At 52.3% G+C, this 24,945-nt stretch overlaps 1 protein-coding gene across 1 annotated transcript in view; it reads left to right on the top strand.

Annotated features, from left to right (window-relative positions):
- Positions 1–23,649: 23,649 nt before the first annotated feature.
- The window catches only part of BUD13 (BUD13 homolog), a 340,704-nt gene continuing 339,408 nt past the window's right edge, over positions 23,650–24,945 (top strand). The window contains exon 1 of the mRNA XM_069614500.1: positions 23,650–24,060. Within this exon, the coding sequence (XP_069470601.1) occupies positions 23,747–24,060 (314 nt within the window). The 5' untranslated portion in view covers positions 23,650–23,746. The remainder of the gene's footprint in view (positions 24,061–24,945) is intronic.

Here is a 24,945-nt window from a genome sequence, read left to right as displayed (position 1 = left end):
ACCACCCAGCAGAGGGCCGACTCTACCGTACAGGGTCCTAAAGTAAGCCGCTGTGTCCTGGTTAGGGGCATATAAATTTACAATACACACTTCTCGGTTTTTCAATATACCCTTCACAACAGTCAATCTGCCATCTGGGTCACCCGTGACCTGAAGCAGCTGAAATGGCACCTGCGGCGCGACCCAGATGATAACTCCTCTAGCGTAGGCCGAGTATGTGGATCCCACCAGGCACCCCCTCCACTTCTTCTTAACCACCTCCAATTTCTCCCTAGTAAGGTGGGTCTCTTGCAATAATGTTATGTCGGTCCTCATCCTTTTCAGATACATCATCACCTTGTTACGTTTCAGATAGCTGTTGAGGCCTTGACATTCCAGGTAACCACTGTAAGGCACCCTGGCGCCATCACCATGATATCCCGCCTCTTAAGGGTCACATTTTGGCTCAATACCCTTTCCCTCCCCTCAAACTTCCCTCCAACCCCCTTCCCAACTCCCCATCCCCCAACTTCAAACCACTGCACACCCCTCTCACCCTCCCACCTCCCCCCCCCCCTTCGTCTACCCCAACCCCAACAAGTGCCCAGCTCCATCCCTGGATCTCGGGCCCCCCTGCGTTTGGGTCTGCCCTAAAAGGCCCCAGCCCAGAACCCAGCAGGGTGTCACCGAACTACCAGTGACCTAACTAAACTATTTGCTATGGGGGTGTGAGGTCATGCTCCGTATAGCTCCTATATCTATATCAAGGTTTCCAGTGCCACTGTCTCATATTTATAATTGTAGCTCTGAACACACTCCTCTGCCGGTATATGCAATGCTATATTCAAGTCCCATTGTCATGAGCTGCAGCACCTAGGGCGCTTTTCCGACGCATGTTACTTATCTCCACCTTCTGCTCCCTGGATGTCCGGTTCCTGGGGACAGCTCTGCGCATCTAACCATCCCATGGCGTCCTCTGGGGTGTCAAAAAACAAGGTTCTGCTCTTGTAGAAAACCTTCAGTTTAGCTGGAAAAAGCAGCATGTACCTATGGCCTGCATCCCGCAATCTTCTTTTCCCGGACCCAAAGTTCATGCGGCTGCGCTGTACTTGCAAGGTATAATCCGGGTATGCCGTTATGTTCGCAGCACCTCTTTGTATCGTGCCGCCCATCCGAAAGTGTTCAAGGATTTTTTTTCCCGGTCCCGGTAGTTTAGGATCTTCGCTATCACCGGCCTGGGGGGGGGGGGGGATAGGGTTCCCCGGCGGTGGCTTCCTCATCAGGGCCCTGTGTGCCCTCTCTACAGCGAACCCCTAGGACAGAGCTCCCCCGGTTATCTCCTGTAATAGCATAGACTCGATGTATTCATAGGGTTAGTTCCCTCAGCTCCTTCCGACAATGGGAATATTGTTCCTTCGGGCGCGTCCCTCCGCCTCTTCCGACCTGCTCTCCAGATTGCCCACACGTTGTACCAAGGCGTGAAGTTCAGATTTATGGGCAGCACAGGCTGCTGTGTTCGGGGCCACCTCTTTTTCCAGGTCCTCCGTGCGCTCGGCCAACAATCGTACGTCTTGCCGGAGAAGATTTACGTCCTCCTGCACCGCTCCAACTTTGAGCTCAAGTACAGCTTTCAATTCACTGATTGCCAGGCCCAGTTTGGTCTCCAAGGCCACTTTCAGGTCCGCAAGCACCTCCTGGTTGCCCATAATGTCGGCCCCCAGCGGGGGTCCTGTCTTTCTTCCTGGCCCCTTCTGCGCCTGGTGGTGTTTTGGCAAAATCGTCCAGTGTGGGCTGCTTGCCTTTCTTTCTGATGGGTTTGTTGGACATCTTGTTGCGTCAGGGTAAAGTGAGTCGGCCCCAAAACGTGCTGTCCTCTTTTAGAACATGCTAAGTTGCCCAAAATGTCTAGGCCCGGCCTGATCGTTTCAGGGGTGTCCTCCAGCGACCTCCCCTATTTCTAGAATGGACTGTGTCCTCCCACGTACCCATGTCGGTTCATTCAGCCTTCACAGGACTAAGGACCCTGCCCCAGTCGATCTAGCTCCCTGGGCTGTCTGCCTGGCGCTGGTGTGGCTCTGCGGGCTCCGGTGGCCACTCTTGCTGGTCCCCACTTTCATGGGGCAACCCCGTACACCTTAATCTGCAGTTACCTCTTGCGGCCACCTCGGGCACGCTGTCTGCATCTCTTTGTTCCCACTTCAGGCGGCTGCAAGTCTCTGTGTTTCTGTCTAAGCCTGTCTGTGCCGCTCGGGTGGCTGGATCAGCATTCGTAAATCAATCATAGGCATGTCTTGTTCTTCGTTGTGCTATTGTGTTTACTAGCCTCCACAGGATGGTTTAGTGGAGTTTGTTGCAGGTTGGGTTGCCGATGTGTGCCTGCGCCTCTTCGTCTCACGGTGCGGCGCTGGGTTTATTGTGTCATGGGCATTTCAGCTTATCAGCTGTCTGTGAGCAGCAACGGTGCTCTTTTCTCTCCTCCCATCACCTCGTTAAAGGAGACGGATGCTCCCAGCGTCGCCTCCCTCTGATCGATCCGCTTGGTGCACAGCGTACCGGGCAGCTCCCTGCGTCTATATACACGCGCGCATTGGCGCCATTTTGAATGCGCTATCCAAGCTCTGCATCGCAGCCCATTCAAAGAATTGCTTGGCAACGTGATAGTTAGTTCAATATAAGTCAGTAGTGCTCTGGTCGCCACCGGTTCATTCTAGTTACTGGTTCCACATTCCACCATGCAATAGTTCCATGTTTGCAGGGTCAGCGCTCTGCATGACCCTGCCCTGTACTGCAATTGCAAGATCAACTCCCTTGTCCCCGGTGGATGCGTGAACTTATACACGTTGCAAAGGGTAATATGATTAAGCTGGCATCTGTTTTGCTAGGAGCTGCTATCACATCTAATCAGGGTCCCCCTGTGTGCCTCCGTCAGGTCTCAGGCAACCCTTAGGCTGTGCTCGGCTTTATTATCAGTGAAACTTGATTGCATCCGTTTCAGGGTCTTCCTGTGTGGCACTCCGTATACTAAGCTGGCCCTGTACATCCATGTTATTGCGTTACCTTCGGTCCGGATGGCCGCAACACAGAGCCTGCAGCCGTGGACACCATGCGCGACCCGAAAAGCTGCCCTGTCATAGGCCTGTCTAATGACCAAGTCTCCACTGCGGCTGCAAGCGAAACCGCCCATAATGCTTGGACGGCTCACACGCCGTCACTTCGCTACAGCTGCTTGTGGACACGCCGGTGCCTCGTATGTGTTGCGCATACACTGCCGAGTATTGCAGTGTATATTGTACTGTCACTTATTCATGGGTGAGCAGCCTTGTAGTCTATCACGCATACACGCGGACTGCTTGGGGTTCCAGTCCCGTTTCGTCACGCACCGGGCATGCGCTTTTCAATCACGGCACTGTTTGTTTGCCGTTTTACTCCGACGTCTGGCTTCTCCCATGTGTCCCGCGCTGTGGCCACAGGGGGTCTTCACAGCTCCGCTCTACTCGCGGCCCCTTCTGGCAGACCCGATCTGAGCGCAGCTCTCTCTCCTACAACGGGCTGCTCGCGAGTCAGCTGTCCTCCACATCTCTTTGTTGTTGGCGGATCGCCATTTTAGATTCCTCACAAGCGCACTGCCACAAAATTCTTCCAGCTGATTTCGCTCGCATCACAGCGCTGATCCTCACCATCTCCAGCTCCAGTTGGGCAGTGTTAGTTCATGAACTCGGGCAAACGATGTATTCAGACCAGGATGGTTTCAATGTGTCACATTTTCTCGGATCATTTCAGGATCATCAGGAGCCTCCTTGGAAACACGTCCTCCTACATGGCTCTGTAGCCACGCCCCCAGCCGCACAGAGAGTTCTTTTCTTTTCTTTGTGAGGGGCAGGGCACCCTGGAATGGGTTTGCCCCGAGAAAGGGGCCCGAGCTTTGCAAAGCGTCGCTGTTCCGGCGGCGTCCGGTGAGCTTCCGCTGGTCCTTAAAAATTTGGGTGAGATTTTGTAAATCTCACGCCAGGCCTTACCCATATCCGCAGCATGTCTCCAAGGCGGACAACCGCTGGCATGTCAGAACAATGTAGGTACGGGAAGTCAGCCTCTGGATGCGAGCCGGTCCCTTCCTGGGGATCACCCCAGCTGCAGTGTTCGCCAATCTTGTTCTTCCTCTGGGGGTTCAGGGCCGGCATTCTGCCTCGGCCGACACCTAGCAGCTGACTTGGAACTGGTGCGGACCAGGGAAATCTGACTGTTTAATTAAAAAAAAAGCATTGCGAAGGCCTGTGGAGGGTGTTGACGCAATGTGATTTCTGCCAAGTGCTCCTAATGTCAAAGTGAAGAAATTCAATGAAGCGTGGGTAAACGGATGGGGTAACTATGACCTTTAAGGTAGCCACATGCCTCGTCATCTAATTAGTGATGTGCATGAATGGATGAATGAGATTCCCACTGTCCCTATCTATCTAGCGAAACCACAGCCAAGGGAACAAGCTTGGCAGAATCGTCAGGGAAAGAAGACCCGGTTGAGTTTGACTCTAGTCTGGCACTGTGAAGAGACATGAGGTAGGATAAGTGGGAGGCCCTCGGGCCGCTGGTGAAATACCACTACTCTTATTGTTTTTCCACTTACCCGGTGAGGCGGGGGGCGAGCCCCATGGGGCTCTCGCTTCTGGCTCCAAGCACCCGGCACCTGCCGGGCACGACCCGCTCCGGGGACAGTGGCAGGTGGGGAGTTTGACTGGGGTGGTACACCCTGTCAAAGGATAATGCAGGTGTCCTAAGGCGAACTCAAGGAGGACAGAAACCTCCCGCGGAGCAGACGGGCAAAAGCTAGCTTGATCTCGATTTTTCAGTATGAATATAGACCGTGAAAGCAGGGCTTCACGATCCTGCTAACTTTTTGGGTTTCAAGCAGGAGGTATCGGAAAAGTTACCACAGGGATAACTGGCTTGTGGCGGCCAAGCCTTCATAGCGACGTCGCTTTTTGATCCTTCGATGTCGACTCTTCCTATCATTGTGAAACAGATTTCACCAAGCATCGGATTGTTTACCCACTAATAGGGAACGTGAGGTGGATTTAGACCGTTGTGAGACAGGTTAGTTTTACCCTACTGATGATGTGTTGTTGCAATAGTAATCCTGTTCAGTACGAGAGGAACAGCAGGTTCAGACATTTGGTGTGCATGCTTGGCTGAGGAGCCAATGGGGTGAAGCTACCCTCTGTGGGATTATGACTGAACGCATCTACGTCCAAAATCCCCCCCTCCACCCCAGACCGTGATACTGCAGCGCTGTCGAGCATCAGTTAGCTTAGGACAGCCGGCCTTGGGGCCGGTGTGTAGAGCCGCTTGCCTCAGGACTTGAGTGTGGACAGAATGGGGGCCACCTCTCTCACCCATAGTGCACCGCATGTTTGTGGGAATCTGGTGCTAAATCATTCATCGACAACCTGATTCTGGTTCAGGGTTTCGTAAGTAGCAGAGCAGCTACGTCGCTGCGATCTATTGGAAGTCATCCTCTGAGCCAAGCTTTTGTTGCAAGGCGGCAGCACCGCCAAGGTTCTCCATCCTTCCTCCTGGGGCATGCGGGGTACACAGGAAAATACCACCCACCACAGGGGCGCACCTGCGGGGGTGTGCGGGCTGGGCGGGGAGCACTCTTCTCACCTTTCCTGGTCAGCCTGGCAGACCAGATGGCCTTGGGCCCGGGCCTTCGAGGTGGTGCCTTAAGCCCCCGAACAGGGCAGGGGAAGAGAGGGTGCAGCCACCCCAGGGCGCGGGGTTGTAGCTAAAGCCTGTGCCCCTGGAAAGTGGGGTTGGGGCAGGCCCGGCTGGCCACTGGACCACCTGGCCTGGTAGTAGGCCCAGATGGCCCAAGTTGTGGCTGGTGGACCAGATGCGCGAGTTGCGGCTGACTCCTGCATTTGTCTCCGGTCGGGTTCCGTAAGCTTAATAGTCGGCGTGGAAGTGTCTCCTCGGCCCGAGAACGCTGAGTTGGTGCCTTAAACCCAGGGCGGGGAAGAGAGGCAGCAGCTTAAGCACCTACCCCAGAGCACGCGGGGTGGTACCTTAAGCCTGTGCCCCTGGGCGGTGGGGGCAGGTACGGCCGCTGGGCCATCTGGCCCGGGGAGTAGGCCCAGATGGCCCGAGTTGTGGTTGCCACGGCTGACTCCTGCATTTGTCTACGGTTGGCATGGAAGTGCCACCTTGCGGCCTTCAGGGCGGCCGTGGCGCAATTACCGGCTTTAGTTCAATGGCGTTCGTGGGTTGCTCCCGGTCCTCTGGCAAGTATCAACCAGTTGTGGTCAGGTCCAAGACGAGGTGCGTGTGTCAAGGGGCGCCCTGAGCGGGTCCCTTTCCTCCGCGTGGGGGTAAATGCTCTCGCAGTGGCCGGCCCTGAGTTCCACAGTGTTTGTGGGTTAGTCCTGGAGGGAAAGGCTCTAATGTTGTGGGAGCAGCTCAGGCCAGAGCTCCAGGGAGAAAGCCCCCGGACCCAGTGGTAGTCGCATCGCTCCCCACAGGGAAAAGCTCTAAAGGGGCCCTGCTAAAGCTCCAGGGTGGCTGGCGGCGGGGGTGTCCTGGCCTTGGGTGCCTGTCTCACGTCTGGGTTGACTGTCGCCAAGCCTGGTGGTGATCGTGGGGAGCCCTGTCCCTCTCTGGAGGGTAAAGCTCTAATGTGGCGGGCGAAGCTCTAAGGCGGCCCGGGCCAGAGCTCCATGGTGACTGGAGCTGCTGCCCCCACTGGCCTTGGGTGCCAGCCTTGTGCGTGTGGGTGGAGTCCCCAAGCCTTGCGGTAGTTGCTGGGAGCCCTGGAAGGGGAAGCTCTAAGTGGACCCTGCTAAAGCTCCAGGATGGCTGGGGGGGTGCTGGTCCCCCCCCAAGCACCCAGCCTTGGGTACCTGTCTCACATGTGGGGCGACTGCCCCTCCCCAGAGGGATAAGCTCCAGGGTGGATCAAAAACCTCTTATGTGGAGGGGGGGGAGAAAAACTCTAAGGTGGCCTTGCCAGAGCTCGAGGATGACGATTGGTGTTGGCCCATGCCTTTGGGCACCTGCCGGTGCCTTGTCTTTTGTCAGGTGGGGGGGGGGGGCAAAGGCCCTTCCCATCCAGGCCCATTGGAATGCTTTGACCTACCAGATGGCCGCTCTCTGAGCCCGGCCATCTGGTTATTGGCCAGAGGAATGTCTGCAAGGACCAGGCGGCTTGGCTGCTCTGGAAGTTCTGATGGGCGTCAGTTTAAAATGTTTCTCCAGTTGGGTCTCTAAGGAGCCCGAGGCTTTTGCCGAGAGGTCCCGCTCTGTCACTCTGGGTACACAGATGACGAAACTTAGTCTCCTTCCTCCGGATTACTATAGACTGGGTGAGAGGGACCTGTCTGCACTCCTCTTGGTTCTCGTTGCCCAACCCAGGCTCTATGGTGAAAACCCGGGCCAGCCGGGGGGCGTGCCCCACGCAATGCCCCAGCAGAGACTGGCCTGCTGGGGGTGCTCTTCCGAGCACTCCATGGGATCGATTTGGTGCACTTGGTCTGTCTAGGGTTGGACTGCTTGGCCATCCTCGGCTGTTTCAAGCAATTTGCTTCCACCCGCCTTGGGACCGTGTCAAGGGTTTGCTTCCCTCGGGGAGGGCCCCCTCGTTTGGGCAGCTCTAGAGCGAAGGCTAGGCAGCCCGGCAGCTCCCCAGTGGTCAGATCAGACGGGTTCCCCTCGCAAGCCACGACGCGGCCCCTCCTCCACCAAGCACGTTTCTCCAGCAGTTCGGAACACACGTTGGCTGCTGACCCCCTCTGTTGCCATACCAGTGGCAGCGTGCTGGCAAACCCCACTACCGGTTCAAGTTGTGCCTGGCCTCTCCCTCCCACCCACCCTGTGGCATGGCTGAGCAGGCCCGGGCGCCTGCGTGACCAACCTGTCCACCCGACACGCACACGTCTAGGGATGCTCTTTGGCGCTCGGGTCCTGCAGACAGCCCAAGAGGGTGCGCAGGTTGGCTCTGAGGCAGTCGCGCGGCTCCTCCCGTTGCCACCCTCCATCAGGTGCGGCTACCTCATTGATCCTGCCAGTAGCATATGCGTGTCTGAAAGATTAAGCCATGCACGTGTAAGTACAAACGACTGGTACAGTGAAACTGCAAATGGCTCATTAAATCAGTTATGGTTCCATTGATCGTGCCATCTGTTACTTGGATAACTGGTAATTCTAGAGCTAATACATGCCGACGAGCGCGGACCTCCCGGGATGCATGCATTTATCAGACCAAGACCAATCCGGGCTCGCCCGGCCGCTTTGGTGACTCTAAATAACCTCAGGCCGATCGCACATCCATGTGACCGTGACGATGGATTCAGATCAACTTTCGATGGTACTTTGGTGACCACGGGCAATGGGGAATCGGGGTTTGATTCTGGAGAGGGAGCCTGAGAAACGGCTAGAACATCAAGGAATGCAGCAGGCGCCTAAATTACCCAATCCCGACTCCGGGAGTTAGTGACGAAGAAAACAGTACAGGACTCTTTCGAGGCACTGTAATTGGAATGAGTACAATGTTTAAATCCTTTAACGAGTACCCATTGGAGGGCAAGTCTGGTGCCAGCAGCCACGGTAACTCCAGCTTCAATAGCATATATTAAAGTTGCTGCAGTTAAAAAGCTTGTAGTTGGATTTTGGGATTGAGCTGGCGGTCCGCCGTGAGGCGAGCTACCACTGCCTGTCCCAGCCCCTGCCTGAGCGTCCTGGGGGTCTGAAGCGTTTACTTTGAAAAAAAGTACAGTGTTCAAAGCAGGCTGGTCACCTGAATACTTGAGCTAGGAATAATGTAATAGGACACTGGTTCTATTGTGTTGTTTTTCGGAACTGGGGCCATGATTAAGAGGGACGGCCGGGGGCATTCGTATTGTGCCGCTAGAGGTAACATTCTTGGACCAGCGCAAGACGAACCAAAGTGAAGGCATTAGCCAATAATCTACTGTTGTTTTTGGTTGTTGGTCTTCAGGTCTGCCACTCTGCCAAATTCCCCTAGGAGTGCGGTTAACTTCCCGAGGGAAGTGTCCATGTCTGTTAGCACGACTAGGAGGTCGTCGGCAAAGGCCATTGCCTTATGGTCTTCCCCACCGAATGTAATCTCTTTTATTCCCCTCTCCTGTCTAATTCTAGCTAGGAAGGGTTCGAGAAAGTTTGCGTACAGGAATGGTGACATGGGCAGCCCTGCTTAGTACCCCTAGTGATCCTTATCGCCTGGGAGACATGCCTATTGATAGCCAGCCTGATAAGTGGTGCTCCATAGTTGACTTTGACCAGGTGGACAAGTTCCGGGCCAAACCCCATAACCATCATCGTAGCAAACAAGAATGACCATTTGACTCGGCCAAATGCCTTCTCTGCATCTAGTGCTAACACTCCCTGCCCTCATGACTGCCCTGTTTGACTTCTCTATCAGGTGGGATATTCGCCTAATGTTGACAAACGTGTGTCGCCCCTTGACAAAGCCTGCTTGATCCGGGTGGATCAGGTCAATGATTACTTTATCCATTCTAGATGTTAGAATTTTTTGTAAAGATTTTGGCATCAAGGTTTATTAGGGCGGTAGGCTACAGAGGGTTTGTTTCTTGTTTGGCTTAGGGAAGAGGATTACCATGGCCTCCTCCATGGACTGGGAGATGCGGCCCGTATCGGAGAAGGAGTTGAACAGGGATGCCATTAACGGGACTAATGTGGTATGGAATGCTTTATAGAAGGTGGCGGGGTACCCGTTCTGGCCTAGGGCTTTATTTGGTTGTAGCGATTTGATCGCTGCACGCACCTCATCTTAGGTAATCGTCCAATCTAAAGCGTCACGCTGGCTCTGTTCTAATCTTTTTAGCCAGCAAGATTTTAAGAAGGCCTTTTGGAGGTCACTCTCCGGTGCCTCCGCAGAGTAGAGGCTTGTATAGAACTCTGTGAACGCCTGAAGGATCTCTTCTGTACGTGTGGTTTCCTGTCCCTCCACCATCTGAATGTGGCGTATTGTACCTGCCGCCTCCTTCTGCTTAACCTACCTGGCTAACAGCCGGCCTGTCTTGTTTGCTGGCGGTAATACTTCTGCCTCAAGAATCGGAGCGATTTTACTGCTTGTTTAGCTAGAAGGATATTGATTTGCCCTTTGATATGCCTATACTCCCTCCTGATCATTACCCCCCTATCTGTCTCCGTTAACCCCTGTTCTAGGTCCACCTGGAGGGCCTTCTCCTGTTTGGCTCGAGATGCCTGCTTTGCTATGAGCACCCCCCGCATGGTTGCCTTAAAGGCGTCCCATACTACATGTTCCTGCACCTCCGGGGTCTTATTTTCCCCAAAGAAGTTGCGGATGGACTTGTGTACCTCTCTACTCTTCTCCACTCCCATGGCTTCTCTTGGTGGCTTTCATGTTCTGGCCTCCTATTAGGTCCTCCCCCTGCATCCCCTTCTTCTTCAATATTCAGGATCATTCAGTCCCTCATCCAACGTAGTGATGTGGTGTTGGCACCCTTCCCACTTGAAGACCATTCCAAAGGGGAATGTCCACCTGGATCTTATCTGGGCTTTGGTAAGGGCTTTGGTCACCGGGCCCATTTGCCTCCTCATTGATAGTATGGATTTGGCCAGGTCCTGGAAAAGTTCTGACGGCGCTGTTCACTTTTATCAGGATTGCTTTCCTTGCCGCTTGGAGGATCCATTTGTTTCGGTCGTATCGCTGTAAAGCCATCGCCACTTCTCTTGGCCTGGCCCCGGGTTCTTCTCGCTGCGGACCTTCTATCTGAGAATTTCTCCCCCAGCCATGCCCAGCAAATCTTTGAACACATGCTGCATTGTTTCCCTGAGGTCAGCATCGCTCACACTTACTGGCAGCCCCTTCACCCTGATGTTGGACCTTCCGAGCGGTTCTCCAAGTCCTTGGCTTGGAGCTCCAGGTTGTGTCGCTACCGCCTGCCGCTTTGCTAATACATCTATCTTCCGGGTGTTTTAAGTGAGTTCTTGAATTGCGTTTCATTTGTATCAATTCAACTGTTGCCTTTGATTTCCTGCAGGGATTGTGCAAGTTCTGTGTGTATTAGGCTTAATTGTGTCTGAAGGGTAGCAGTCATTTGGTCACTGAATGCCTTAAAGCACTGTTGCAGCCCCTTGCTCGTGACCTCTTGCCCCTGTGGTAACGTTGGGGGCTCCTCCAACTGCTGCCTCTCTGTCACCCATGGATCCTCTTCCTCCGGGGCTTCCCCCTCATTTCTACATAGCTTTTGGAGGGTCCCTTCTGTTTTCTTGAGATCTTGGTCCTTGAGGGGCCTTTTTTGGCCTCCTTGGCCTTGTTGCGCAACATTGCCTGCTGATGGCGAGTGCCTGCACCCTACTGTAGGGGGCTTCTTCCCAGGCCTCTGAGGTTCCTCTTGACCCCGGGGTATTGGCCAGTTGTTCTGTAGGAAGGGGATGCTTTTCTCTCCCTCCTGTGCGCAGCGGGGGTCTAGCTCCCCTTTAGAGCCTGGGTTGGTTGCCCCCTGGGGGCTGTGGGACTAATACGCTCAAAGGTGAAAGTGGTTATGGTCGCAGTGTCACACTGGCCTGGAGCCCAGGAGCTTCTTGAATTTCTTCCCGGGGGGCCCCTGTGCTCCCACCACTCCTGAGCCTCTAAGTATGCTCTTGAACCCATGGAGGTTCCTTCTCGATTAATCTTGCATGGCAGGGTTAGTTTTCATAAGGGTGGGTGGTGGAGCGAAGCAGCGCTCTCCTGCAGAGTCAAATGTTGAGGGTTGGGGGCACGTGCCGTCCCCACCCCTCGCCCCGGGTTCCTTCCCTGGCCGTTAGCGGGGGGGATGCTGTAGGAGACTTAGTGCTGTCACCCTTCTATTACTGCAGTTTGCCTCTGATGTTACTGAATGGTATGGGCATGGGGCCTTTGCTGGGGTCCGGGTATGCTGCGGGTCTCTGCCATAGGGGGGGGTCTCCTTCCAAGTATAGGTTATGGTGCCCTGGGGCAGATGCTTTCATAAACCTCCATGTCCGTTGTTTGGGAGAGGAGCGTCTTGTGTGCGCCTGCTTCATGGCTGCCAACTCCCTTAATTATGCCTACTTACCCTGCGCTAGCTGGGGCGCATCACAGCTCATGGGGGCCCGGTGCCGCGTGGTTCGTGGAGGCCCTGCGCTGCGTGGAGCCGGGCTTGCTGTATGGGGCAGAGGCAGGCGCAGGATTTCAGGGGAATACTACCCGCTCCCTCTCATTTGTAGCTCGGTGTCCTGGCTGCGCCGGCTCTGCTGTATTGCCAGTGGATCCGCGGTGGTCCGCTCACACTCCCCAGTCTCGCCTATGTTGCCTTGGCTGAATGGGCACCCTGTGTCTTCTGCACCACCCGCGTGGGTTCTCTGATCTCCTCCGGCTTGACTGCCAGTCCCCACACAGGCATCGCTGCTGGCGGTCTCAGGTCCACTAACTCTGCCCCCAAACGCTGCAGTTGAAGTTTTCTTGGGGACCGCTCGCTTCACGGGTCTTTGCTTTTGCTGCCCTGTGGTCTTATAACGCCACTTATTGCTCCTTTTTCGGATGGCCGGGGAGGAGCGCGTTCCTCACGGTGGGGTGGTCGCGGGGGCCCTTTTGGAATGTTCTTATGAAGCTTTTTGAACCTTTGTCTGCCCTTTCTTGAGTAATCTTTCTTCCACGCTTCTCAATCCATTTTTCGTCCAGGATGTGGCACAGAGGGGGTGCTGGTCTCCAACGCTGATGATGCGGCTTGGATGCACAACTCTGGCAGCGTCGGTGCTTATTACTAGACTTATCTGCCGCCTTTGATACCGTTGACCATGCCGCCTTGCTCGTCTGGGCCGGCCTTTCTGGTGCCATACTTTCCTGGTTTTCTTTGCTTTCCTCTAACCGAACAGTCAATTTCCACCCCCCCCCCCCTTTTCACTCTGTACCGTCTGCCTTGAGATGTGGATTCCCTCAGGTTTCCTCCATCTTCCAGGTTTTGTTTAACATGTACATGTAACCTCTTACCAAGCTTATCTGCTCTCACGGCTTCCACTGTTATTCTTAACAGATCACACAGATCCTGGTCCGTTTAGATCTCTCTCTCTCTTGTCGAGACAGCGACCAGATTTATGTCCTGTCTCGAAGCTGTGGGTGCATGGATGTGTAATAGCTGCTTCAAGGGGAAAAAATGAGGTGTTGGTGGTGGGCCCTCCTTCCTCTACTGCCTTTTGGACCCCCTCTTTTTGGCCATCTTTAGGGGGTAAATATGACATCTGAGATTCCGCAGACAGGAAAGCTAAGTCTAGTATGTCAAAGGGGCCATCTTCAACTGAAAACCCCATAGCAAGGTTCTTTGTTTACTCCTTTCTCAGTTACGTGCCTCTGTGGTGTCCTTACTTGTTATGTCCTCCATGGAACACTGCAACGCCCCATTTCTGGCACAAACTGGCTACTTCTTATGGCACCTTCAGGTCCTGCAGAACTCTGCAGCCAGAGTAGCCACTTACACACCTAGTTGTGCTCACATTACTCCATGTGTGCACCATCTTCATTGGCTACCCATGGCCAAGCCCATTCAGGTCAAGGGCTAATGTCTAGTACATCATGCCTTTTATGGAACTGGGGCAGAATGTCTACAGGCTAAAGTCTGTTTGTACATTCGTGCTCGGCCACTTCGCTTGGAATGCCTGATATTAAATACTGACAAACTGCCTTGTACATATAAATCCATTATACATCCATATAAAAGTGCTGTGTGCAAATGCGTCATAAAGTTAAAGCAGAACCATATTACTTCAAGGCAAATCGTAACTATTGCAAGTGCCTGACTAAAGTGCCAAGAGTATAACGGATTCAAAAAGTGCCAGGTGCGCTTGAGAAACGTGTCAAGTGTTTCTGAGTTCCTTCCACTCTAATCGCATTTTTAATTTTAGGCAGTGTGAGTTGCTTTTCATGTTATTTTAACTCACTGGGCCGCATTACGAGTTTGGAGGTAGCCATGGTGCTATTAGCGCCATGGCTGCCTCCAAACTCTGGTCCGGGTTCCTTGAATGAGGAATTACCAGGCCATTCCAACCTTGGAGGATCCGGTAATTCCTCATTCAAAAAACCCATCCCCATTTCCATTTGAGCCCCCACAGGGCTCAATGGGAATGGTCCCCGTGCGGGACCCGCAAAGGACGTCTGGTCTGACCAGACGTTCTGAGGGGGGTCCCGCAAGGGAACCTCGTAATAGGGTGGATTGGGTTTACCGGCGCTGTTAAACCCATTCCGCCCACCTTGTAATGAGGCCCACTGTCCTATAAATCCATATTTCGAGTGACATTTTTTACTTGCAAATATTCTGAGACCTTTAGTTGTCTATAGTTTACCTGTACTTATTCACACTACAGCACCATTATGAAAAGCAAATAATTTATAGATCGATAATTGCGTCACAAACCTCCGGCACTGTGTATCATCGTTCCCCTACTGAAGGTGTGAAGTCGTAATATCTGTTGAGCCCTTACAGGAAATATTATGACAAAAGATTGTGAACATTTGCAATAATAAAGTTTACTTTTTCTTTTATCCAATTCTTGCAGCGACTCATGTGCAGTTATGAGAACTGTTTTTCCATAAATGTTTCACTATTCGGCTTCTTTTTCCTTCCAATCCCCCAGGTAAAGCAGGTTCACTCCATATGCCTCCACCAATTTGATCTTTGGATTACACATGTATATGTATTATTTGTTGCTTTACAGTGTAAGCACTTGTCATAATAAAAACACTTCAGTTACATTTCGTGTTTTTTCAGACAATGCCAATAAAATTATGTACAAAGAAGCCTGTGGGTGTTTCCTTGTAAGAGCTAGGAACAAATGATTTGCTGTGCTGAATTTGCCATTTTCCAGGCTTTCAAGAACAGGTTGAGTGAAAACCAAAAAAATAAGGTTACCATCAATTTTGTGAGAGCTATGCAGGTTTACCCCCCCCCCCCCCCCCCCCCAATAGTCCATGCGGGGACGGAATGGGAGAGGAGGGTAGGAAAGCAGAAAGGGAAGACCAAGGCATACATTTCTGAAAAGTAGACAAAATTCCAAGTTTAGGAAAGGGTGATTTGTGCAGGTGAGGCAACATCTATGTAGGGAAAATGCCCATAGTTTGGGGAAAGATTTGAAAAATTACAGTTAAAAAAGGTATGTGCTGGACATGGTTGAACCTGTAAGGTAATGGCTTCTATGAATATTTAGAAAAGCAGTGCCCCGCTACATTCCCCTGACTTTTCCAGTTAGGAAATCGCATGTACCATAAGCCAAAAACGGAGCCATAGTACACAGGAATTTTATGCTGACGGCCTAAACAGACATACTTAGCATGTGTAAAAAGGAAAATAAATGTGAGGAATGGCAAGCATACCATTTTTGAAAGAGCACAGGCAGCCCTTTTGAAGGGTAGGTGACTTGAGCAGGTTACAAAAGCATACAGTGCTTAAATCGGCAACTACATGTAGTTCACATTTGGGAAATTAAAGGGTTGTGTAACAAAGTGTAATAGCAAATGCATGAAAATGTTAAACCAAGAGAAAACAACAAATGTCCTACTATCCTACATACCCACACATGTCCTGACGAAAACTGTACCTCATGTGTCGGTGTAACTACCTCGGTGCAAATGGAAAGGGCTAAACTACTGGTAACCCAAGTGTTTCAGGAGAGCAGACTCCCGTAGGAACCCACAGAGGTCTGACTTGTGCCAATTGCCCTAGAATTTATTACCCAAAAGCCTGGCAATGTCTGAAATTTAGGGAAATTAAACACAATTTTCAGACATTTCCAACCTGGAAACTACTGAAACATACCGCCAACACATGGCCTACCTTCCCAAAGGTGTCTGGATGAAAACAGTACCTCGTGCGGGTGTACCTACCTGGGTGAAAAAGTGTTAACCATCACCAAGTCCAACGGCACTCCCAAGGAGCACCAGCAGGGTCTCCATCCGTTCCCTGAGGGGAAATTCTGTAATGCTGCCTACCCAGAGCTCCAGGATGGTCTGCGGTGATATCACCGGCCTTGGATGACTCTACCATGTGGGTCCACCATCCCCAAGTGCAGCAGGACTCCCAGGGAGCCCCGGCAGGTTCCTCGACCTTTCTCAGAGGGAGAAGCTGTAACACAGGCCAGCCAGAACTCCAGGATAGTTTGTTCCTGGCCTTGGGCAGCTGTCTCCCATATGGAGTGACCATCTACAAGTGCAGCGGCTGTCCTTCTGCCTTTCCAGGTCGGAGGGCCGTTTCTCTAATGGGAAATAGCTGCTTCAGTCTGAGTGGGCTAGTTCCCATTAGACGGGAGGACCTGTCTGCCTCTGCAGGTCGGAGGGCCGCTTCTCTAATGGGAAATAGCTGTTTCAGTGTGAATGGGCTAGTTCCCATTAGACAAGAGGACCTTTCTGCCTTTCCAGGTCGGAGGGCCGTTTCTCTAATGGGAAATAGCTGCTTCAGTGTGAGTGGGCTAGTTCCCATTAGCCGAGAGGACCTTTCTGCCTTTCCAGGTCGGAGGGCCCTTTCTCTAATGGGAAATAGCTGCTTCAGTCTGAGTGGGCTAGTTCCCATTAGACGAGAGGACCTTTCTGCCTCTGCAGGTCGGAGGGCCGCTTCTCTAATGGGAAATAGCCGCTTCAGTGTGAGTGGGCTAGTTCCCATTAGACGAGAGGACCTGTCTGCCTCTGCAGGTCGGAGGGCCGCTTCTCTAATGGGAAATAGCTGCTTCAGTGTGAGTGGACTAGTTCCCATTAGACGAGAGGACCTTTTTGCCTTTCCAGGTCAGAGGGCCGTTTCTCTAACGGGAAATAGCTGCTTCAGTGTGAGTGGGCTAGTTCCCATTAGAAGGGAAGACCTTTCTGCCTCTGCAGGTCGGAGGGACGCTTCTCTAACGGGAAATAGCTGCTTCAGTCTGAGTGGGCTAGTCCCCATTAGACGAGAGGACCTTTCTGCCTCTACAGGTCGGAGGGACGTTTCTCTAACGGGAAATAGCTGCTTCAGTGTGAGTGGGCTAGTCCCCATTAGACGAGAGGACCTTTTTGCCTTTCCAGGTCGGAGGGCCGTTACTCTAATGGGAAATAGCTGCTTCAGTGTGAGTGGGCTAGTTCCCATTAGACGAGAGGACCTTTCTGCCTTTCCAGGTCGGAGGGCCGTTTCTCTAATGGGAAATAGCTGCTTCAGTGTGAGTGGGCTAGTTCCCATTAGACGAGAGGACCTTTTTGCCTCTGCAGGTCGGAGGGCCGCTTCTCTAATGGGAAATAGCTGCTTCAGTGTGAATGGGCTAGTTCCCATTAGACGAGAGGACCTTTCTGCCTCTGCAGGTCGGAGGGCCGCTTCTCTAATGGGAAATAGCTGCTTCAGTGTGAATGGGCTAGTTCCCATTAGACGAGAGGACCTTTTTGCCTTTCCAGGTCGGAGGGCCGTTACTCTAATGGGAAATAGCTGCTTCAGTGTGAGTGGGCTAGTTCCCATTAGACGAGAGGACCTTTCTGCCTTTCCAGGTCGGAGGGCCGTTTCTCTAATGGGAAATAGCTGCTTCAGTGTGAGTGGGCTAGTTCCCATTAGACGAGAGGACCTGTCTGCCTCTGTAGGTCGGAGGGCCGCTTCTCTATTGGGAAATAGCTGTTTCAGTGTGAGTGGGCTAGTTCCCATTAGACGAGAGGACCTGTCTGCCTCTGCAGGTCGGAGGGCCGCTTCTCTAATGGGAAATAGCTGCTTCAGTGTGAATGGGCTAGTTCCCATTAGACAAGAGGACCTTTCTGCCTTTCCAGGTCGGAGGGCCGTTTCTCTAATGGGAAATAGCTGCTTCAGTGTGAGTGGGCTAGTTCCCATTAGCCGAGAGGACCTTTCTGCCTTTCCAGGTCGGAGGGCCCTTTCTCTAATGGGAAATAGCTGCTTCAGTCTGAGTGGGCTAGTTCCCATTAGACGAGAGGACCTTTCTGCCTCTGCAGGTCGGAGGGCCGCTTCTCTAATGGGAAATAGCCGCTTCAGTGTGAGTGGGCTAGTTCCCATTAGAAGAGAAGACCTTTCTGCCTCTGCAGGTCGGAGGGCCCCTTCTCTAATGGGAAATAGCTGCTTCAGTCTAAGTGGGCTAGTTCCCATTAGACGAGAGGACCTGTCTGCCTCTGCAGGTCGGAGGGCCGCTTCTCTAATGGGAAATAGCTGCTTCAGTGTGAGTGGACTAGTTCCCATTAGACGAGAGGACCGTTTTGCCTTTCCAGGTCAGAGGGCCGTTTCTCTAACGGGAAATAGCTGCTTCAGTGTGAGTGGGCTAGTTCCCATTAGAAGAGAAGACCTTTCTGCCTCTGCAGGTCGGAGGGACGCTTCTCTAACGGGAAATAGCTGCTTCAGTCTGAGTGGGCTAGTCCCCATTAGACGAGAGGACCTTTCTGCCTCTGCAGGTCGGAGGGACGCTTCTCTAACGGGAAATAGCTGCTTCAGTGTGAGTGGGCTAGTCCCATTAGACGAGAGGACCTTTTTGCCTTTCCAGGTCGGAGGGCCGTTACTCTAATGGGAAATAGCTGCTTCAGTGTGAGTGGGCTAGTTCCCATTAGACGAGAGGACCTTTCTGCCTTTCCAGGTCGGAGGGCCGTTTCTCTAATGGGAAATAGCTGCTTCAGTCTGAGTGGGCTAGTTCCCATTAGACGAGAGGACCTGTCTGCCTCTGCAGGTCGGAGGGCCGCTTCTCTAATGGGAAATAGCTGCTTCAGTGTGAGTGGGCTAGTTCCCATTAGACGAGAGGACCTTTCTGCCTTTCCAGGTCGGAGGGCCGTTTCTCTAATGGGAAATAGCTGCTTCAGTGTGAGTGGGCTAGTTCCCATTAGCCGAGAGGACCTTTCTGCCTTTCCAGGTCGGAGGGCCGTTTCTCTAATGGGAAATAGCTGCTTCAGTGTGAGTGGGCTAGTTCCCATTAGCCGAGAGGACCTTTCTGCCTTTCCAGGTCGGAGGGCCGTTTCTCTAATGGGAAATAGCTGCTTCAGTGTGAGTGGGCTAGTTCCCATTAGCCGAGAGGACCTTTCTGCCTTTCCAGGTCGGAGGGCCGTTTCTCTAATGGGAAATAGCTGCTTCAGTCTGAGTGGGCTAGTTCCCATTAGACGAGAGGACCTGTCTGCCTCTGCAGGTCGGAGGGCCGCTTCTCTAATGGGAAATAGCCGCTTCAGTGTGAGTGGGCTAGTTCCCATTAGACGAGAGGACCTTTCTGCCTTTCCAGGTCGGAGGGCCGTTTCTCTAATGGGAAATAGCTGCTTCAGTGTGAGTGGGCTAGTTCCCATTAGCCGAGAGGACCTTTCTGCCTTTCCAGGTCGTAGGGCCGTTTCTCTAATGGGAAATAGCTGCTTCAGTGTGAGTGGGCTAGTTCCCATTAGCCGAGAGGACCTTTCTGCCTTTCCAGGTCGGAGGGCCGTTTCTCTAATGGGAAATAGCTGCTTCAGTCTGAGTGGGCTAGTTCCCATTAGCCGAGAGGACCTTTCTGCCTTTCCAGGTCGGAGGGCCCTTTCTCTAATGGGAAATAGCTGCTTCAGTCTGAGTGGGCTAGTTCCCATTAGACGAGAGGACCTTTCTGCCTCTGCAGGTCGGAGGGCCGCTTCTCTAATGGGAAATAGCCGCTTCAGTGTGAGTGGGCTAGTTCCCATTAGACGAGAGGACCTTTTTGCCTTTCCAGGTCGGAGGGCCGTTTCTCTAATGGGAAATAGCCGCTTCAGTGTGAGTGGGCTAGTTCCCATTAGACGAGAGGACCTTTCTGCCTTTCCAGGTCGGAGGGCCGTTTCTCTAATGGGAAATAGCCGCTTCAGTGTGAGTGGGCTAGTTCCCATTAGACGAGAGGACCTTTCTGCCTTTCCAGGTCGGAGGGCCGTTTCTCTAATGGGAAATAGCCGCTTCAGTGTGAGTGGGCTAGTTCCCATTAGCCGAGAGGACCTTTCTGCCTTTCCAGGTCGGAGGGCCGTTTCTCTAATGGGAAATAGCTGCTTCAGTGTGAGTGGGCTAGTTCCCATTAGCCGAGAGGACCTTTCTGCCTTTCCAGGTCGGAGGGCCGTTTCTCTAATGGGAAATAGCTGCTTCAGTGTGAGTGGGCTAGTTCCCATTAGACGAGAGGACCTTTCTGCCTTTCCAGGTCGGAGGGCCGTTTCTCTAATGGGAAATAGCTGCTTCAGTCTGAGTGGGCTAGTTCCCATTAGACGAGAGGACCTGTCTGCCTCTGCAGGTCGGAGGGCCGCTTCTCTAATGGGAAATAGCTGCTTCAGTGTGAGTGGGCTAGTTCCCATTAGACGAGAGGACCTTTCTGCCTTTCCAGGTCGGAGGGCCGTTTCTCTAATGGAAAATAGCTGCTTCAGTGTGAGTGGGCTAGTTCCCATTAGCCGAGAGGACCTTTCTGCCTTTCCAGGTCGGAGGGCCGTTTCTCTAATGGGAAATAGCTGCTTCAGTGTGAGTGGGCTAGTTCCCATTAGCCGAGAGGACCTTTCTGCCTTTCCAGGTCGGAGGGCCGTTTCTCTAATGGGAAATAGCTGCTTCAGTGTGAGCGGGCTAGTTCCCATTAGCCGAGAGGACCTTTCTGCCTTTCCAGGTCGGAGGGCCGTTTCTCTAATGGGAAATAGCTGCTTCAGTCTGAGTGGGCTAGTTCCCATTAGACGAGAGGACCTGTCTGCCTCTGCAGGTCAGAGGGCCGCTTCTCTAATGGGAAATAGCTGCTTCAGTGTGAGTGGGCTAGTTCCCATTAGACGAGAGGACCTTTCTGCCTTTCCAGGTCGGTCGGAGGGCCGCTTCTCTAATGGGAAATAGCTGCTTCAGTGTGAGTGGGCTAGTTCCCATTAGACGAGAGGACCTTTCTGCCTTTCCAGGTCGGAGGGCCGTTTCTCTAATGGGAAATAGCTGCTTCAGTGTGAGTGGGCTAGTTCCCATTAGCCGAGATGACCTTTCTGCCTTTCCAGGTCGTAGGGCCGTTTCTCTAATGGGAAATAGCTGCTTCAGTGTGAGTGGGCTAGTTCCCATTAGCCGAGAGGACCTTTCTGCCTTTCCAGGTCGGAGGGCCGTTTCTCTAATGGGAAATAGCTGCTTCAGTCTGAGTGGGCTAGTTCCCATTAGCCGAGAGGACCTTTCTGCCTTTCCAGGTCGGAGGGCCCTTTCTCTAATGGGAAATAGCTGCTTCAGTCTGAGTGGGCTAGTTCCCATTAGACGAGAGGACCTTTCTGCCTCTGCAGGTCGGAGGGCCGCTTCTCTAATGGGAAATAGCTGCTTCAGTGTGAGTGGGCTAGTTCCCATTAGACGAGAGGACCTTTTTGCCTTTCCAGGTCGGAGGGCCGTTTCTCTAATGGGAAATAGCCGCTTCAGTGTGAGTGGGCTAGTTCCCATTAGACGAGAGGACCTTTCTGCCTTTCCAGGTCGGAGGGCCGTTTCTCTAATGGGAAATAGCCGCTTCAGCGTGAGTGGGCTAGTTCCCATTAGCCGAGAGGACCTTTCTGCCTTTCCAGGTCGGAGGGCCGTTTCTCTAATGGGAAATAGCCGCTTCAGTGTGAGTGGGCTAGTTCCCATTAGCCGAGAGGACCTTTCTGCCTTTCCAGGTCGGAGGGCCCTTTCTCTAATGGGAAATAGCTGCTTCAGTCTGAGTTGGCTAGTTCCCATTAGACGAGAGGACCTTTCTGCCTCTCCAGGTCGGAGGGCCGCTTCTCTAATGGGAAATAGCCGCTTCAGTGAGAGTGGGCTAGTTCCCATTAGACGAGAGGACCTTTTTGCCTTTCCAGGTCGGAGGGCCGTTTCTCTAATGGGAAATAGCCGCTTCAGTGTGAGTGGGCTAGTTCCCATTAGACGAGAGGACCTTTCTGCCTTTCCAGGTCGGAGGGCCGTTTCTCTAATGGGAAATAGCCGCTTCAGTGTGAGTGGGCTAGTTCCCATTAGACGAGAGGACCTTTCTGCCTTTCCAGGTCGGAGGGCCGTTTCTCTAATGGGAAATAGCCGCTTCAGTGTGAGTGGGCTAGTTCCCATTAGCCGAGAGGACCTTTCTGCCTTTCCAGGTCGGAGGGCCGTTTCTCTAATGGGAAATAGCTGCTTCAGTGTGAGTGGGCTAGTTCCCATTAGCCGAGAGGACCTTTCTGCCTTTCCAGGTCGGAGGGCCGTTTCTCTAATGGGAAATAGCCGCTTCAGTGTGAGTGGGCTAGTTCCCGTTAGCCGAGAGGACCTTTTTGCCTTTCCAGGTCGGAGGGCCGTTACTCTAATGGGAAATAGCCGCTTCAGTGTGAGTGGGCTAGTTCCCGTTAGACGAGAGGACCTTTCTGCCTCTGCAGGTCGAAGGGCCGCTTCTCTAATGGGAAATAGCTGCTCCAGTGTGAGTGGGCTAGTTCCCGTTAGACGAGAGGACCTTTTTGCCTTTCCAGGTCGGAGGGCCGTTTCTCTAATGGGAAATAGCTGCTTCAGTCTGAGTGGGCTAGTTCCCATTAGAAGAGAGGACCTTTCTGCCTCTGCAGGTCGGAGGGCCGTTTCTCTAACGGGAAATAGCTGCTTCAGTGTGAGTGGGCTAGTTCCCATTAGACGAGAGGACCTTTCTGCCTCTGCAGGTCGGAGGGCCGCTTCTCTAACGGGAAATAGCTGCTTCAGTGTGAGTGGGCTAGTTCCCATTAGACGAGAGGACCTTTCTGCCTTTCCAGGTCGGAGGGCCGCTTCTCTAACGGGAAATAGCTGCTTCAGTGTGAGTGGGCTAGTTCCCATTAGCCGAGAGGACCTTTCTGCCTTTCCAGGTCGGAGGGCCGCTTCTCTAACGGGAAATAGCTGCTTCAGTGTGAGTGGGCTAGTTCCCATTAGCCGAGAGGACCTTTCTGCCTTTCCAGGTCAGAGGGCCGCTTCTCTAATGGGAAATAGCTGCTTCAGTGTGAGTGGGCTAGTTCCCACTATTATGCAGGACTTGGCCACTAGGGGCAAAAAGGGCCATTTTTCTAATGGGAACTAGCCTTCTCAGTGTGAGTAGGCTAGTTCCCATTATTATGCAGGACTTGGCCACTAGGGGAGCAAAGAGGGCCATTTCTCTAATGGGAACTAGCCTTCTTTGTGTGAGTGGGCTAGTTCCCATTATTATGCAGGACTTGGCCACTAGGGCCAAAAAGGGCCACTTCTCTAATGGGAAATAGCAGGACTTGGCCACTAGGGGCAAAAAGGGCCATTTCTCTAATGGGAACTAGCCTTCTCTGTGTGAGTGGGCTAGTTCCCATTATTATGCAGGACTTGGCCACTAGGGGAGCAAAAAGGGCCATTTGTCTAATGGGAACTAGCTTTCTCTGTGTGAGTGGGCTAGTTCCCATTATTATGCAGGACTTGGCCACTAGGGGCAAAAGGGGCCATTTCTCTAATGGGAACTAGCCTTCTCAGTGTGAGTAGGCTAGTTCGCATTATTATGCAGGACTTGGCCACTAGGGGAGCAAAAAAGGCCATTTCTCTAATGGGAACTAGCCTTCTCAGTTTGAGTAGGCTAGTTCCCATTATTATGCAGGACTTGGCCACTAGGGGCAAAAGGGCCATTTCTCTAATGGGAACTAGCCTTCTCTGTGTGAGTGGGCTAGTTCCCATTATTATGCAGGACTTGGCCACTAGGGGAGCAAAAAGGGCCATTTCTCTAATGGGAACTAGCCTTCTCTGTGTGAGTGGGCTAGTTCCCATTATTATGCAGGACTTAGCCACTAGGGGGCAAAAAAGGGCCATTTCTCTAATGGGAACTAGCTCACTCACACTGAAGCAGCTATTTCCCATCTGAGAAATGGCCCTGACAACCGATGGTCCGTTTCTCGGATGGTAACTAGTATCAACCCTCCTCCATGTTGCTATGTCTGCAGCTCTCACTGTTTTGTTACCTTGGTTACAGCGCCTTACTGTCTTTTCCGGCAATTGGAAATCTCCGAATGACGCGTTTCCGATCGCCGTGGAGTGTCACCAGATTGTCCCTCTCGCGCTCCGTACATCCGGATCTGCGCACCATGGCGGGTGTTCGCGGGAAGGCCGCCGCGCTCTCTAAGGCCGAGTACCTAAAACGGTACCTGGGTGGAGATTCTCCAGGAGGCGAGGAGGCCAAGAAGCGGCGGAAAAAGCGAAGTCTTGCCACTAGGCTGGCCAAACCAGGTGGTGGAAAAGGGTGAGTGCGCATGCCCAAAGTATGTATTCACTACTAGCTACGCGTTAGTACGCATGCCCATTTGTCTTCACACTTTGCAATGAGCATGCGCACATTCCCCTTCCCTGTTTTTCTTCATACTTATAATATGCCCGCACCACCAGCCTTCTTTGACTATCCCTCAACAATGACACAGTCTGACTAGTCACTACTTTAATTCTGAACCAGTGTAGTCATACTCCCAGTTCATTTATCACTTATACTGGCCATATCACCCACAAGATAGTGGCGGAACCCAATCTAGCAAATAAAATATCTTTCATTCGAAAACAAGAGAGACTTCTTCTCCGTATTCTATACATCTACAGGTTAGCCTCTCGTTGGTGCCTTCTTCACTATCTACATATTGGTAGTGCGCTCATTATATCCATGTCCAGTGCTTCAGTTACAGGCCTAAATATGTGGAACACATTCCTGCCTTTTTGAAAGTCAAAATACCTGGAAGCTTAAAGTTTTGTCAAGTTAGTGTCCTGATTTCAATAAATAAAGTGTTGCAGCCAGCAAAGCTTTCCCTTGAACCTGCTCCTTTTAATATGGCATGGTTGTCTGCATGAGTATGTCACAAATCACTGTATGACTGCTACACAGATATCAATACATAGAAACTTATTTTGAGTTGGGAAAGTAGCTTACTCAAATGCGCCAACTTCGTAGTGCACAAAGCTTGGTTGGTGAGTCAAATATGGTTTGTGCAAGGTTATCTCTTTGTGGAAAATATAATAACACGAACTTCATTCCAAGTAATTGATGAAAATTGTGTTTTATTTCACTTGTTAAACATTACACCATTGATTTCGTTCTTTTTCATACAAATTAATTTAATTTCTGGTGTTTAGCTTCATTCAC

This window comes from Ambystoma mexicanum, chromosome 9 (assembly GCF_040938575.1).
Source record: "Ambystoma mexicanum isolate Mex_15411 chromosome 9, UKY_AmexF1_1, whole genome shotgun sequence".
Classification (NCBI taxonomy): domain Eukaryota; kingdom Metazoa; phylum Chordata; class Amphibia; order Caudata; family Ambystomatidae; genus Ambystoma; species Ambystoma mexicanum.
Note: the sequence above shows the minus strand (reverse complement) of the source record. Positions and strands in the feature narration are given on the sequence as shown.